This window comes from Notolabrus celidotus, chromosome 14 (assembly GCF_009762535.1).
Source record: "Notolabrus celidotus isolate fNotCel1 chromosome 14, fNotCel1.pri, whole genome shotgun sequence".
NCBI classification, from domain to species: Eukaryota; Metazoa; Chordata; class Actinopteri; order Labriformes; family Labridae; genus Notolabrus; species Notolabrus celidotus.
In genome coordinates, this window is record NC_048285.1 from 5070953 (window position 1) to 5088184 (window position 17232).

Here is a 17232-nt window from a genome sequence, read left to right on the forward strand (position 1 = left end):
TTCTTCATTTACAGCTTGAACTTGAATAATTTGAGTAAAAGATCTGAGGATTTATTTGCAGAAGAATTAGCCACCTGAAAAAAACCAAACATTTGCTTTGTTTCTGTTACTTAAGAGAGCCTTTTAATTCTCCAAATCCATCTGATATATGGTGGGATCGTTTTATATTCCAGGTTAAGTAATGTCATGTCAAGTTTTCTTACAACAGACGTCACCACTTATAATGTAATATCAGAGACTAGCAAGTTGTTTTATGTTTCTTTATGTCAGTCCATTGATTGACTGGCAACCTATAAGGTGTACTAATAGTCCGTATAATAAATGGATGTAGTATCTGTGACGTCAACCGTCTGTTTCTGAAGCTGAACATCGGCGGGAGCCATATTGGAAATGCTGAACTCAACCTAACTTCTATGGAGTTAGTGTGAGGTACAGAGGCGGGCTTTGACCCTTCTCGCTAACAGCTGTGCCTCATAATCTTAATATCTTCGAAACCCCATGTACAGTGTGTGCCGATCAAGAAATGAGCTTTCTAGACTACACTCGTCTTTTGTACCAGGCTGTAAACATGTCTATTTCTGCTGTAAAGATGGTCTTTTTTTAATTGGTATGTATGTGGTTTGAGGTACTTTCAGAGCCAGCCTCAAGTGGATGCTCAAAGAATTGCAGTTTTCAATTCTTGCAGCTGGAAGTTGCAGCTTGGGTGTACCCTGCCTCTCGCCCAATGACAGCTGGGACTGGCTCTGAACCTTCCTTCACAATAAACAAGATATTATAAGTATAGATAATGGATGGATAGAACAGCACCAGCAGGTAGAAGAGTTATCATGAATCTTTCATAATCAGTTTTTTACATCCATTTTTGTACTCGAGCAAAAGTCTCAAGACCTCCTTGTTAAGTGGTGAGGTAATGACAAAACCAACATTACACTGATACAGGAATCAACTCAGAATCCTTCAAATCAGTCTTCCTCTGGACTGGATCTAGTCTTGCTCTGGGGGGCTGACTAAGCCATCAGCTGTGCTCTGTGTGCCAAGTTGTATTACACCACTTGTCAATACCCCACGAGGATCAGCCACTGTTGCATACACCAAACTGTTTACTGTATGAAGTGTGCACACATGAGCAGACGTGCACATACAGTACGGGTCATATATATATATATATATATATATATATATATATATATATATATACACTCAGCTGTGAACCCTCCAACAGAACCATCATTAGAATTCTGCTCATGCTCTGAAGAGGTGGCATCAAGGTACCATTACAGAAGTGAAACCAAGTGGAACCAAACATTAAATCTAAACCTACAGTCTACTAGGAATGATTATCACTCAGGTTAAACCCTAAATGGAATTAATGACCATTAGCTCAGTGATGACATGCCCACCATGCTAAAGCTGCAGGAGGCAATTCTTTGAGCAATGAACAGTATCTTTAAGGGATTGCTTTTCTTGCTTTTGCATTCTTCAATACACAAATAGGTTCAGAAATTTAAGGATGACCCTGTCTGTGTTGCATTTTCAGGCCTGCTAACAAGAAAAATCAGCCAATAATGACTGTCTGAGCAATTATAATAGAGGTCAGAGTCCTGAAGCTGCAGATGGTTCACGTGTGTTTAAACAGCCATCATTTAAAAGTGAAGTTGCAGCTATTTCTGGCATTATCACGGTGATAATCACCGTTACTGTTTTCATGCTCTCGCCCCGTAATTGCCATAAAAATGAAGAAAACGAGGCCTCCGAGGCTACGTCCAACTGCCTCCACTCATCTAATCATCTGTCTCTCTATATCTCTCCATTTCCCCCCGTCTTCTCATCCATCAGGCTATCATTATTCCTCTGTCGCGTCACTCTCATCCATCACTTAGTTTCTCAATCACTCATCCCCTCTGCCTGCCTCTATCTCTCCTTTCCACGATACCATCAGCATTTCTTGCCTCGGTTTGTCTTCTCCTTCGTTCTCTTTTTCTCATAAACACTGTTGTCATCCGGCCGTTATCTCGCAGTGTGTTTTATTTTCCTGTGAGCTGCTGTGTCTCCTCTCCCTGCTTCAATGTCACCCAGTTGGCACTCTGCCACACAGGCTTCAGGGAGGAGGAGTGAGAGACATGAAGGAGATATGTACATGCATACATTTGGAGTCTCCTGCTAGACCAATTAGTTTAATAGTTTTAATGGGACTGGGATCCAAGCCAGGCACTTCAGCTTTAGCTTCTACATGAAAGTTTGCGGTCAGTTTGTGTCTTTTTTGGTCCCTTTACATCTCCACTTTACATACTGTGTCTCGGTTTCCTCATTTGCATCTTAAAGTGCTCACTTTGTGTCTTTTTTCACCACTTTTGTCCTTTAACTCAAGTTTTAACCCTTGTGCATCTCTTCAAAGTAATTTTGCATCACTTTTTTAATAATTTATTTATCTATTTTAAGTATTTGTTTGAGCTCTTGTTGCACACTTTGGTCCTTGTGCATCCTTAGCATATACATTGCATGTCCATGTTCTTGGGGACTTTAAAAGTCATTTGCATCCTTTATTTTGGTGCTCTTTATTTCTTTCTTTCAATTGTGGTGCATATGTGGTCCATTTGGATCATTTGTATGCCTCACTGAGGTAGTTTTGCATCTCTTTTCGCTTCTTTTTTGCACATTTTTGGTCTTTTTGCAGCTATATGCTGGCATTTTGTTTCTTCCTTACTGTATAGCCATCTGTCTCTGCATGGATTTATTGCCATTTTGCAGCTCCTAAAGCTTGTTTTCTATATCTTTGTGCTCTTTTTGAACTCTCTTTTAGTCACTCGTAGTCATTTTAGATTATTGTGTGGCAATTGTGCAGAACTTTTTTGCCTTTTGTGATCTTTTTTGGTCTCTGTGCACCTTCAAGTGGTAATTTAATGGCTCTTAGTCATATTTTATAACATAATAGTGGAGTTGCATCTGTTTGTGGTTGCTGTTTGTGTCTTTGTGCTCTTTGAGTGTCTCTTGTGCCCGTCCTTGTAGTGAATTGGTCCCATTTTTCTCTTGTTTTGCATGATTTGGTATTAAAGTATTGGTATTTTGGTATGTTGTTCTCATTGTGCTTCTCTTCGACCTCTCTCTGGTCTTTTTTCCTGTTATTTAGATATTTTGGTTTCATATATTTGATTCTTTTTGTGGTTGTTTTCTCTGTATCCTCTGTGACCTTCTTCAAGCTGTTTCTGTGTATTTTTGTTGTCTTTGCGTCTCATTTCAGTGAACTGATTGACTTTCCAACAGTAAATGTTAACAGTCACTTATGCACAAGCCCTGGTCCAGGTGCCCCTTGGCTTCCAATCCATCCATGGTACTAATAAGCTAACTCCCATTACTTTCTGATGATAGGCTGGGATCACAGTTTCATGCCCTTTCCCTGAGGCCTAACAGCATCTTTTAAATATTTCATCATTGATTTCTCTGCGAGATGTTTCGCCATTGGATGACTTTTATATTAAATTTTACCCATCTCACTGCACCCAGAACTACATCCTCGGGATATTGTCTGACCTTCTCTTTACCTATCACCTTCTGACTCTGAAAGGAGAGGCTGACCAATCGTATTCAAGAGGGGGGCTGTGGCACATCTTGCCCCCCCCCCCTCTGGCCCTGCTACCCTCGCAGCTTGCGTTCAGAAAAACACCAGAAGAGGAGGAGTCAAGGAAAAACAGGATTAGAGAAGGATAGGGTGAGGGGAGGAGGGGTGAGGAGGAAAAGCCCAATAAGTTAAGTGGTTGTAATAATGTTCTGCCTCCAGACAAGCTGCTGGCAAACCCAGCCACCCTCATCCTCCCTGCCCACAACCCCTGCCCGCAGCCTTGGCAGCTGATCCCCTCGGCATCGGGCCCTCCTGGCAACAGTGCCCCCTCTCCTTGAGAGCAACAGGCTCGCCAGATAGAGGACATGGAGTGCTGGATGATGTAAAGCTCAGTGTGTGCGTGTTTGTGTGTGTGTGTGTGTGTGTGTGTGTGTGTGTGTGTGTGTGTGTGTGTGCGTGCGTGCGTGTATGTATGTGTGTGTGTATATGCGTGCGTGCGTGCGTGCGTGTGTATGATGAATGAAGAGAGCTTTGCTGAGGGAAAAGATGCAGATGTGTGTGTATGTGTGTGTGTGTCTGGTGAACCTGATATAAACATGATAGATAGCTGCTGTAGGAACAGGCAGGCAGTATTGTGTTTATGTTCGAGCAAAAACAGGCAGAAAGGGAAATGTGTGTGTGTGTGTGTGTGTGTGTGTGTGTGTGTGTGTGTGTGTGTGTGTGTGTGTGTGTGTGTGTGTGTGTGTGTGTGATGTGTGTTAAATGTAGGGGGTTTGGCTGTGGGAGAGGCAGCAAACATCAGTCTGTCTGTGTGTGTTTTTGTGTGTGTGTGTGTGTGTGTGTGCGTCTGCGTGTCTCTATAAACCTGATGGAACGATTGCTTGGCAGAGGAACAGGCACTTGTAAAGCTGAGGGGATGAGATTTTAGTTGCTCTGGTAATGACAATGCAGTATTGAGATTGTATGTATGTGTGTGTGTGTGTTTGTGTTTGTGAGTGTGTCAGACCTGGTGGAAAATGAGAGCCTGGCTGATGTAGCCCCAGCTGGAGGTGGGACTGAGGTAGTGAATCACGAGAAGCAGCAGCAGCATGAAGGCGATGCTGGCTGAGGCGTAGATGGCGTTGATCAGGAACATCATGACAGCGCAGCCCACGATGCCCAACACGCAGGTGTGCCAGGTGAAGTAACGGAAGGTGGGCCTGAGGAGACAAGAAGAGGGGAGAGGAGGAAGTTATAGTTACAGAAGTCTTAGAGATAAATAAGAGCTGTGACTGTTGGGAATGATTTGGTGATTAAACCAGGTCAAGAAGAAACAGATTATATCAGCAAAGAAAAAAAGGAAAATTCAAACATTAAATCACAGTTTGATTTGAACCTTGCATCAGGTTAAAAGCGTCGCACAAAGAGTTGGTCTCCCAGTAGAGACAAAATATTGTTTGCTTACTGATCAGTCAGTATTTGGGAAACTGCATCTTTAAAAAGGCTTGGAAAGGCCTTTTAGGGGCAATTTACGAGACAGGTTTCCAACACTGTGCCTGCAGCCATGCTTTGATAACATTGGACTTCTGCTGCACCCACCGATTGCGTTTTCAGAACGCAGCACATAGCAGGACCTCCGGACAGCTGGAGTCATGTGACCGAGGTTTTCCCGCGGTAATCACTGAATCAAGGATTCTCCTCCTCCTCTCCTCATCCATGTTGTCTCTCTGATCCTCTGAAAACCTCTGACCTGTTGACTCCAGGCCTGGCTCCGCTCATCATGACGGTTTGTTGTTGTAGTTAAGTGAAATACGATCTGGTGATAACACAGAGTGTTTTATTCTGAAAATTAACCGGATGTTTTCATTTTGTTTTGGTGCCTGACTTCCTGTCCCGCTCCATCTGCTCTGTTGAGATTGATGTGTCGTGCTCCGCCATCCAACGAAAAATAGAAGCCTTGAGCGGATCCAGTGGAAGGTATCACATTGACTAGAATAAAACTCAGCTCACAGGGGTTAGGGCTGTCAACGAATATTCTAAATCCGAATATATATTCGAATATTAAAAAAAAACGGAGATTCGATTCTGCAAATTAATATTCGATTGTGGAAAAAAACACATCAGCGGCTGCTTTGCGAGTGGGCGCACCGCATGACGGGTCAGGGACAGGTCACAGGAGTCACATGCACAGCGTGAAGATAACGGCAGAGAGAAATCCTTCCGTCCCCAGATCCTCAGTGCGCTCTGAATGCGTCTTTTCCTCCGTTGGGAATATAGTGAATAAAAAGAGATCGGCACTGGCCTCTTCACGTGTGGACTGTCTTATGTTTTTGGCAAACAACTTGTCAGGCCTCTTTTTTTTTTCATACTAGCGTCAAGAATGTAAGTGGACTACTTTTTCATTTTTAACTTTAACTTCAATTAATGTTATTAATATTTGCTTCAATAACTGAATGAAGCCTGCCTATATTAGGGACAAGAGTCGGGACCTTAAAATGCTCGCACAGTCTTGTTCAGCACTCACTCAGCGCATTGCGCACAGAGAGGGGAGGGGGGCGAGAGAGCGAGCGAGAGGTCTTCAAAGTGTTACGGTATAGACCATTAGGTCATTTACTTGTTTTGTAATGTGTAGGTATGTTTTAGGCATGTTATATCTCAAATAAAAATACACATACAAGTAGTCATGTCTCCTTGTATTAGTTTGTCCACCTGTAATTGACATAATGCGCAAATATAGATATTCGAATGGTTCGAACCTATGGGAATATTCGAATGTCATTTTGGAGCAATTTTGACAGCCCTAACAGGGATTTAACCCCTTACATGTTAGAATCATTAAAAAGCTAACACGGTTATGGTAACCAGCTTGTGTGAATGAAGTTCAAAGCTTCAAAGTATCATGAAGAATACCTGAAAAACTATTTCATTTGTCAGAGATTGATGGGATTGGTGATGATTTATGCAAGACGTGATAAAGACTAACTTAGTATCCGTTTGACTTATTGGAACTTAAATACTGAGCCTGATTATTTTGTCAACAAGGTCAAACTGAGATAATTTTCTGATAGCGTTACCAGGTATCTGACATTCTCCATATATCTAAGCTTTCCTTTCAGAGTGTTGTAAATGTGCCGTGTCATCAAACACATGTAAAGAGGCCCCTCCCAAATCTTAGTTCTTCGACTGAGTAAGATTTGACAAAGCACAGAGGATTTTCAGTGAAAATGGGTCTGAATGAAATCTAAATTTCCCTCCATGCAGCGAGGTTACACAAGCTAATGAAAAGAGAATTTCATACTGAATTATTAAAGTCTATCGAGGGCAGAGAAATATATTTAGTAAGGGTGTTACCGCTTACTGACCTTATTCCCACGCTGCTTAGTCCATTGTCAGACAGCATTACAGTTTTTAAGGAAAACCACGTTTGATCTTTTACACACTTTGATCCTCTTTAGTCCTGAAATTTAACTCTTTATTCGTTTCCAGATGTAATGCCATGGAAATGCCAACCTGGAGGAGTTGATAATTTGAGGTGTTTGTTTAGGGACAGAAAAGAAAGGTTCAGTCATTACACTTTCGTAATTATGTTCTTAATGCTGGGTACCAAAATATGACACACAGCTGCAGAGGGAATATCAAGGACACTGGTTTACATGAGGTCTTACATGATTCAGCACTTATTTCTAATGATGCGGTGCTTTTTGTTGAACTCTAAACTTTCCACTTCTTTGTGTACATTGAGTTGAGTGTGTCTTTAAAGCACAGGGTCTAAAGACACTTTGTTGTTCAGGTGAAGTGCAAAGAAGACGCTGTGTGAATCTTCTTATTTTACATTAAGAAAGTAAAGAATTAAACTTTGAGCAGTTTAAAAAGAGCCATCTGGAAGTGAATTAACTTTACCAACACTGAGGGAATCTTTGAAAAAGCTGCTCAGAATTTCATTTGTCTGGGTTTGACAGGAGAGTTTCAGCGTCCCAGGACGGTCTGAATTACTCTTCCAGACAGTTTGCAACCCTGAGAGGAATCAAACTCTGCAGGAAGCTTTTAAAGGGGACATATCACGCTTTTTTCATCAATATATATTGGTCTAAGAGATCCCCAAAACATGTCTTTAAAGTTTATGCTCAAAAAAACACTTTGAGATCAGATTTTGGCATGCCTGAAAAGTCCTCTTCTTCATTCCTCATCAGAACACTCTGTTTTCTCTCTGACCACGCCCCCTCAGGAAGTGGATGTGCCTCGGCTCTCCAGCACGTTGATCTAATGTTTACATGTTGGCTGAATATACACGGCTGCTCGGAGATCGCGTAACTTCAACCCTCTGAATCTGATCCTGACGGAGAGGCGCCTGTAGCAGGACCTTTCTGAACGATTGGTCATAGATTTAGTGTTTCTTGTTGTTTTATTTATCAGTATGTAGACGTGTGTCTTGGTACACAGCTACGAACATGTAGCTATGTGGCTATGTTAACTAGCGCTAGCACTTATCCATGATAAATAAAAATCATCCACTAGATCTTCAAATCTGCAGACGTGGGGAGTAAAACCGACCTCTACCAGAAAGGCAGCAGGACCTTTTATGAAGGATTGGTCACAGATTTAGTGTTTCTTGTTGTTTTATTTGTCAGTATGTCGACGTGTGTCTTGGTACACAGCTACAGCTACAGCTACAGCTATAGCTACAGCTACAGCTATGAACATATAGCTATGTGGCTATGCTAATTAGCGCTAGCACTTATCCATGACAAATAAAAATCATCCACTATATCTTCAAATCTGCAGACGTGGGGAGTAAAACCGACCTTTGTGTTTATTAAGACAGCCTACAACTAGCATGCCTCACTCCTAAGCTCCTTGTTAGCACACATTTGTGCAGGTAATGAAAAACGGGGGAGGGATTCAGTATTATTTTATACAGTCTATGGGCTGAACAAGCTCCGAGCTCTGACTCCGTGACAGACCGGATATTGTTGTTACGTAACAAAAACACGGAAGTCTGAAACGGCTTGTTTTAGACACATTTACAGAAAGGTGTAGAAATCAAAACAGGGGCAGAATGGATTTTTTTCATTTTCGGGGGGTTTGTAGACATGCCAGGGACACATATTTCAGGTAAAGAACCATTAAAAAGTCAATTTTGCATGATATGTCACCTTTAAAGAACTAAATATGAGGACTCTGTTTAGAAACTTATTGTGAAAGTCAAAGTCAGGGAGTACTAAGGTACAACATGTCAGGATCCTAAAGAATAAAGCATCCAGTCCTAAAGTAAATACCAAACTAGTGAAGCTCATGATGTTCGTTCTTCTTGATGTCACATTGCTTTAATTAAAAGTTCTATTTTTCAACAATTAATCATTGTGTCAGTGACTCTGTGAGCAGAAACATCAAACATTTGTTGGATCTAGCTTTTTAAATCTTATAGGAGTGTTAATGTTGAGTCTTTGGGGGAAAAAAACTATGGATGCAACTTTGGCTCCTCGGATATATTGATCAACTTTATTCCTAATTTAAAAAAAAACATATATTAAATATAAGTAAAGAAAATAACTTCCATTCAGCTTCTTTCATGCAGCGTATTTTTGTCGTTAGCATACCAGTGTTTCTAAAACTAACCTCTGGATACTTCTTTAGCTTTGCTACCTGTTTCCCTGACATGTGGCTGATGCTCTTGTAGTTCAGACTGAGACTGTCTCTTCTTGTGAAATCTACAGACTTTATGAAACATGGGCGTTGTTGCGTGATGTCTGGAGTGGCGTTATGAAGCAGTAGTAACTGGACTGGAAATGTCGACTCAAGTTAACATTATTACTTTTGTTACTTTTATGACCATTGTTTTAGCATCATTATTTATTTATCTTAATTTTATTCTATCTTCTTCTTTTAAAATTATTTAATTTTTCTGGTATTTACTTGATTTTATTTAATTGATTTTATTTCATTTTCAATCTTGTTTTAGTCTTGTATCATTTTACCTCTTGCTGTGGTTTTCTGTCTCTGTTCTTTTGTGAAGCACTTTGGGCTGCATGATTGAATGTATGAAAGGTGCTTTATAAATAAAAATGAGTTGAGTTAACTTCCAGCTGATTTAGAGACCAGCAGAAAGGTGGCGAGCTTTTGGTGTCCTGGCTGTGTGGCCATCTCACAGTTGTAGACCTCTTACAAGGCAAAAAAAAGCCTTAAAAACAGAACTCTTCTTACAGAGGAGAAACAAGCCAGATAGACCAAAGCCCTACTGTAAATATGTCTCACTCTGCAGTAAAAATGGGACTCTAATGGGGTTTCCTTGTCTTTTGGAGCAAGCCTCAAGTGGATGCTTGAGGAACTGCACATTGGCTGAAGTGAAGGTGGTGAAACCAGAGCACCGCACAACCACTTAAAAACTGAACACTAATAAAAAACAGTGTGAGGCAGCTGATGTCTTTCATGCAGAAATACTCACACATGAGCAAAGTAGACATAAATACCCCTGACCGTGTTATTGGATTGGAACAGTAACCATCAGTAACAATGGTAAGTTAAGTTTCTATATTCTAATCAAAGTTTTAAATTAATACACATTTCAGTAATTCCATTTGTGCCAGAGTTATGCAGAAATACTTTAAAGAGTTCAGATTGATACCTCAGTGAAATCTGAATATCAATCTTAAAGCAGCCATAATGACTTCCTCTCATATTCTCCAAACACACACACACACACACACACACACACACACACACACACACACACACACACACACACACACACACACACACACACACACACACACACACACACACACACACACACACACTGAGCCGTTTCCTAATGCCAGACTTCACAGCAGTATCAAATTAAATGTGGAGTAAATGCCGGGACAAGAGCAATTAAAGCAAACACAGCACATATATAATAAGCTCCTGTGAATTCAGGGTTTGTATGAATCGCCTTGAATTTATATGAAATGAGTGTTTGTTGTTTTTAATGCACATATGTTCTCATGAAAGTCTGCCTTCATACATGCCTGTGCCAGTAAAGTGTGAAAAGTGGTGTTGGGATCAGCTGATGGAGGCCCCCCGTATTTGGAGGATCATGTGATTGACCCCAATTTCCCCGTAATAACAGCAGCAGTTTGAATAAACAGCCATTAAAGTAGTCTCAGCTGTAATTACACAATGCAGCTCCGATGACAGAGCTGCTTCCTGAACACTCTCAGGCTGTTACAGACGAGCTGAACAGGAACCACTACTAAAAGAAAGGTTGAAGTGAGAAGACAGGAAGACTACCAGGTTTATATTTGAGGAGACAGAGTTAACCATGAGATGAACATGAGACAGGAATCAAGCAGAAACCTCTGGTCTTAAAATATGATGCCCGAGCGGAAGTGCTAAAAACTGCAGTTCATCAAGCGTCCACTAGAGGCTGGCTGCAGAAACATAGAAAATTACATACACACCCATTCAAAGAAGACGATCTTTACAGCAGAAATAAACATGTTTACAGCCTGGTACAAAAACGAGTGAAGAATTGTATTTCCGGGCTGGTGCTCACGCTTGTTTGGAGCTGGTTGAACTTAAGAACTAATACGGCACCCGTGTGTTTTTCCACCCACTCGAGCCCGTGGAAGAGGCACGTCATGACGTCAGATTTACCTGACCGCTTTTCCCAGCATCGCTAGAACAAACTTTTCCTCACAACAACAACAATGGCGGACAACGGCAGCTCGTTTCCTCGGCCGACCACTGCTTTGCCTTGGAATCCATTAGTCTCTTATTTTTTCGCTGCTGGACAATGGCGGAAACATGTTTGGTTTGCATTTTTCATCACGACAACCCCACCCCCCGCCCCTGACGTAAGCGGTTAGCAGTTCATGGTTCACGGTTCTAGACCAGCAAAGAGTTGGAGCCGCTCTGGAACCGGTTGTCCAGGCTGGCAGCCGGTTCACTGGCAGGCCAAACACGAAAAAATGGTTCTCAATAGAGCGCCGGCTCCGAACCGGCCCTGAAACTACCTCAGTCGAAAAGGGGTATAAGAGGAGGGTAGATGTCAGACCAGACGACTGGCAGCACGCTGAGATAAAGCCTATTTTACTTCTTGCATGGCAAACATTCACAGTGAGTGATGTATTGGGATGCTAAAGAAAGCAGGACGTCAGAAAACACAACCTACACATGCAAAGGACAAGATCAGGGAAAGGATCAGATGTTTCACTTAGTCCACCGGGAGTCCAAATCAACACAAACAGAACGTTCCTCATCAGATAAACTCAGAGCAACATCTCTCTTTAAGATCTCTGCAGACTATTCTCGATATATTTTTATTTCAGACCAATAAAAGGGACTCAGAGTCAGAATCATAATGTTGCTGAAGTTGTTCTTTCTGAGCAGAATATCAAACTCAGCCCTGAGGAGTTTCACCTCTCTTCACCCTCTGGCATTGTTTGGCATACTGAAGCATTACACTGGCAGAGCTTCGTAACACAAGCCTGCTGTGAAGAGTTTACTAAAGGATTTGTGGCTCACTGAATCTGACATTTGACTATTCTAAGATTAACATTTAAGAGAAATGACAAACACATAATTGGAGGAATCTCCATGCTGAAACTCCAGCATGAAGCATTTTAGTGCTTAAAATCAGGATTCTCCTCTTGTGTCTCGAGAGAGGTGAGGCTGCTGCTCGGTGAGGCTGCTGCTCGGTGAGGCTGCTGCTTGATGCTGACCTTGCTCCAAAGTGTTTATCATTTACATGGTTTCTACCTGGAGCCAAGTTATTAACAGATGTGTCCTCCTCTCGAAGACCAGCAGACCAAGTTATCAAAACTTAAAATATATGCTCCAAATTCAGAGTTTTCGTTTCGGTGGGGCTTCAGGGCCGTAACCAAGGGACTCAGACCTAAGTTCACAAGCTTAATGAATTCCTTCACCCTGCTAAATATCTGAAAACAGATGTTTGATGTAAGAAACTGAATCAGTGGAAATGTTTGAACTCCACGCTGACAGACCTTACTTATAAACCTGCTTCCTAGAATTCATCATTAGACTCACTGAGCTCATTTATGAGGCGCTAACATCCAGATCTGATTTGTCTGTTGAAAGCTCTAAACATTGTTCAGGGTTCCTACTCTTTACCAGAGGTTATTTTCGAGGACATTTCCAGGACATTTTCAGCGATGATCAAGCTGTTATGACAGTCTAAATTTAGTTCCTAAATAACCAAGTAAAATTTATGGGCAACTCTCATCTCAGCTTTCTCTTTTCTCAAAAAATATAAAATCAGCTAAGTAAAAAAGAAAAGCGCCAGCAAAGGACTCTGGAAGCTGCCTTACTGAAATAAATTATAATAATAATAATCAGAGGATCAGTGAATACATTGAACTAAATAGAACTGAATGACAAAAATGGCCACAAATATTTCTCAACTCAACTCTAACTCAAAATATACCTGCTTTATCATATTCATCCAGCAAAGTGGTCAATATAAAACAAAGTAAATGTCACATTCAAATAAAAATGTTTATTTGAGTTAACGTAAACTCCTGAGAAATCGCACCGGTATACAAGACGCACTCTGTATTGAAGATCTCTAAGAGATTTAAAAAAGTTTAAACAGTCTTCCTGCCTGGCGATGTCTGTTGTGATCAGTGATGTCAACAACGTGCAGTTTCTGTGCAGCTGTGTCGCTCTTTTTGTTCTGTTTGTTTTCACTATGAGGAGTTTGCACTCCTACTAGCTACAGTACGGTAATTGAGCTCTCAGCCTGGAGGGAAAGTTGTGAGATACAGACCCCCGAGGTCTCTGCCCGACTCCGCTGGTCACTCTTTAACTTCAATATAAGACTCTTTGAATCAAAGGAGCACTCCAAAAGGTTAATTAACCATAAAACATAAACAATATAGCCCCGTTTTCTGTGAATGCATGATTATGACCAAGTGAGGGAGAAAAGCCGGACCGGTCTGTGTCACTGTCTTTTCCAGCACAGCGTGCACTCAGCTTTCAATGAATGGAGATGTGTTTTCTTAATCATGTCAGGTCACATGCAGTCATGTTGGAATAATTTTCCAGGACAATTTATGTGATTTTCCAGGACATTTAACTTTTTCTACTATTTTCCAGGTGTTTTCCAGTACTGGAAAACTGGTCAACTGTTTTCCAGGTTTTCCAGGTTTTCCAGGACGCGTGGGAACCCTGATTGTTAGGTGGTTGACGTCTTTTTAATTCGAGTCAGGGAGGTTTCATTGCGAGTTTTAAAGACACAAGCCCATGTCTCAACAGACTGTTGAGACACAGGCTTGATAAGAGTCAGAAGAAAGTTCATAATTTCTTATGTGGATGACTATACCATCCTGACTTATCAGGCCTTTCCGAGCCTGTGTCCACGGCTTCACTGCATCAGCCTGCCGTCTTTACATTTTCTTTTTATTTCTTGTGGACTTGATCTCTCTGTATCGCTGGAGTCCACGACTCTCTCATCCTGTTAGAAAGGGGCTGTAATTACGATAAAAGCCCGCCTCCCCCACCCATCTCTTCTGTCCCTCCGCCTTCAGTGGTGGCGGTCCCTCCACCGAGTCACCCCGTTCTCGCCCCATTCTGCCTTCTCTCTTGTTCTCCAGCGACTGATGTCACTTAGCTGACGCAGCAAAAGCAGCATGAAATAACCGCCGCCAATGAAGTCCTTAGAGACATTAAGAAAAAGAAACGGAGCGCGACCAAGACGGAGGGAGGAAACCCGGCGTTTCGCCAAAAAACACGTCATAATTTAGGGAAAGTGGGGACAGAAACTTTCTCCTTACACACACAGAGACATAAACACACACACTCTCAGAGACTGGAGCTGCCAGCAGAGGGGAGGCGGTTCTATAAGTGAGAGGTCAGTGAGTGTATGAGACGTTACGTCAGGCAGAATCCCAACGCTGGCACAACACCAGTCACTTAAGATATCGCCTAATATTGGATCAGAGTGGTTCAAAATAATAACCTCTGAGAGGAACCTGAACACAGCTGCATGATGGGATCAACCTCAGGTCATCTGGTGAGCCCGTAAACCTCCCCACAGTGGAACCAAAGAGTGTGGTTACGATACTAAGAGCTTGTATCTGCTTCAGGTTTTGTATAATGCCAAAGTGTGAGAGTACTTCCTTTGATACGGCCTCCTTTCTGATTGTTTACTTTTTATTCTTTGTGTTTCAAAAGAGGAGTGTTGATGGAGGTTCTTGGTTCGATCAAGTCTCTGACCCGGGACTTCCAACAGATCTGTGTTCGGTCCGGCTCTGTCTCGTCCGTCAACATCCACCAGCTGCGTTTTCAGAACGCAGCATGGAGCAGGATGACCGGACAGCTGGAGTCATTTGACCGAGGTTTTCCAGCTGTAATCACTGAATCAAGGATTCTCCTCCTCCTCTCCTAATCCATGTTGTCTTTCTGGTCCTCTGAAAACCTCTGACCTGTTGACTCCAGGCCTGGCTCCGCTCATCATGACGGTTTGTTGTTGTAGTTAAGTGAAATACGATCTGGTGATAACACAGAGTGTTTTATTCTGAAAATGAACCGGATGTTTTCATTTTGTTTTGGTGCCTGACTTCCTGTCCCGCTCCATCTGCTCTGTTGAGACTGATGCGTCGTGCTCCAGCATCCGGCAAAAATAGAGGTCTTGTGTATCTGATCCGGAGGGCTCTGACCTGCCGGAACACAACAGAGCGGATCCAGTGGAAGTTAACATATCGATTAGAATAGAAATCTATCAGATCCGGTGCTGTGATGGCCTGGAGATTAATTTGGTGGACTTTGGCCATAAGACTGTGTTTTTGTTCATCGTCTGTTTACAATCCAATTAAAACCCTTAGAAACCAGAATGAGAATTGAGTTGAGTCATTTTTGAAGACATGAATAAAAGGTAATTATCTAAAGATGAATTAAAGAAAGATTGAATTTAAAAGACACCTGATTGATTACAGTTCCACCTCTTTTGCCCCTAAACAAGCTGTTTTCCTGCACACAGCTAATGACCACCGAATCGCTAATGAAGAATAATACTCCACAATCGGACACCAGAATGCTTTTAATCATGAATACTGATTCGAGCCAACAGATTCTGCATCTTTATTCATCATAAGACACGCGTCTTTAGAAATAAGGCTCAGCAAACACTTTTGGGCACGCATCCACGACCCACAAAAAATGGCTTTGCAACCCAATCGTGAGTCCTGGCTCGGTAGCTGAGAACAGACTGAGGGGAATATGGCTTCAGCAATGAAGGTTGGGATTCAGGATGAGAGCTGATACCTGACAGAGATCTGAGATAAATGGTAAAGAGTTAGCTTCCGGAAAGGACAGTATGAAAGAGGACCTTTTAGAGCTGAGGCAGGCACCTTTATCCTCAACCATCATTAAGTCATACCCCTCTATTAAGAGATAATGAGCCTCTAACAACCCACTTCCTCTCACGCATCCACACACAGCTGATGATCCATCTGGATTTTTACACAGCCCAATCTGTCAAAGCACTGTGACTTTTATTTGGAAAAAGGACAGGGCGTGCAGAGGACAATGTTTTTGTTTTTGGAGCTAATGGTTCAGCTGGTCAGCTCACACAGATTATTACACGGACAATCGTGGGTGCACTGGAGAATGAGGCTGTAATTTGGACATCAGATGGCACCAAGCTGGTAAAGGTACAGAGAGTGAAATGTGTTTCTGTAGAGCAGCCAGTTGTTTTCGGAGCGGCACACTGTGACTGAAGGTCGTCGCCTGTGTGTGACTGAGCTCTGCGCTTCCCACAAACATCCTTTGGCATCAGCGTGGGGCGCTTAGTAGTGTTCTGAATCCTGTCCAGTGACCCTTTACTACTACACAACTGTGTGTTTACGCCTGTGTGTTCATGTGTGTTTAAGCCACAAGTCCGAGTGGCTGGTGATGGTGCGGCATCAGCAGCAGGACACAGAGCAACCCCAGAGGAACGCTCGCACACAGCTGGAGCCGCGGCTGATAAAGCTGCAGCCAGCAGAAGCCTCCTCACACAAAGCACACACACCAAGATAAAGCTGCAAACACACAAATGAAGGATAATACTTACCAGCAGGCACACACACACACAGATAGTCCAAGAGGCAGATGCACTCACACATCAATAATCAGAAAAAACACACAGCGTGACTTGGATTTCAGACAAACAAACAGGATTTTAAATTGCATACCTTCACACTTCTGTTGTATACTTTCATATGCAAACACGCACACACACTTAAGCAGACATCTTTTCCGCTACATCATTTCATCCCTCCCCTCTCCGACACAACAGCAAATTTTCGAGAAAGGGAAATATTTCTGCTAAATTAGTTATGCTAATTACAGAGCAGTTCTCAGGGGGAGAGACGGCGCTAAATGGCTTTTAATTCTTTTGCCTGGAAAGAGACGTGGGAGAGAGCCAGACAGAGCGGAGCGAAAGAAGCACAGAGCTCAAGAAATAATAAATAAATAAATAAACCAATAAACACAACAAAAACAACTGGCGTTAAAACTCGCCCGGTGACACGGCAACAATGAAGTAGCAGAATTAAGAAACTCAGGGGAAGAAGAAGGAGACCCGGTGCAGGCGGCAGGCCAGACTAAAAAGCCGTCTTATCAGCTCCAGGGCCCCCGAGTCTCCCCGCTGACAGGGCGAGGAGAGATCCACGGCAGGGAAAGTTTTGCTGCTAACTTTGTGTCCTGTAGCCTTTGCCAGC

At 42.4% G+C, this 17232-nt stretch overlaps 1 protein-coding gene across 1 annotated transcript in view; it reads right to left on the minus strand.

The window, feature by feature from the left end:
* zgc:153039 (uncharacterized protein LOC767698 homolog) overlaps window positions 1–17232 on the minus strand; it is an 82045-nt gene that overhangs the window by 9141 nt on the left and 55672 nt on the right. Inside the window, exon 10 of the mRNA XM_034700926.1 lies at window positions 4563–4755. Within this exon, the coding sequence (XP_034556817.1) occupies window positions 4563–4755 (193 nt within the window). The remainder of the gene's footprint in view (window positions 1–4562; window positions 4756–17232) is intronic.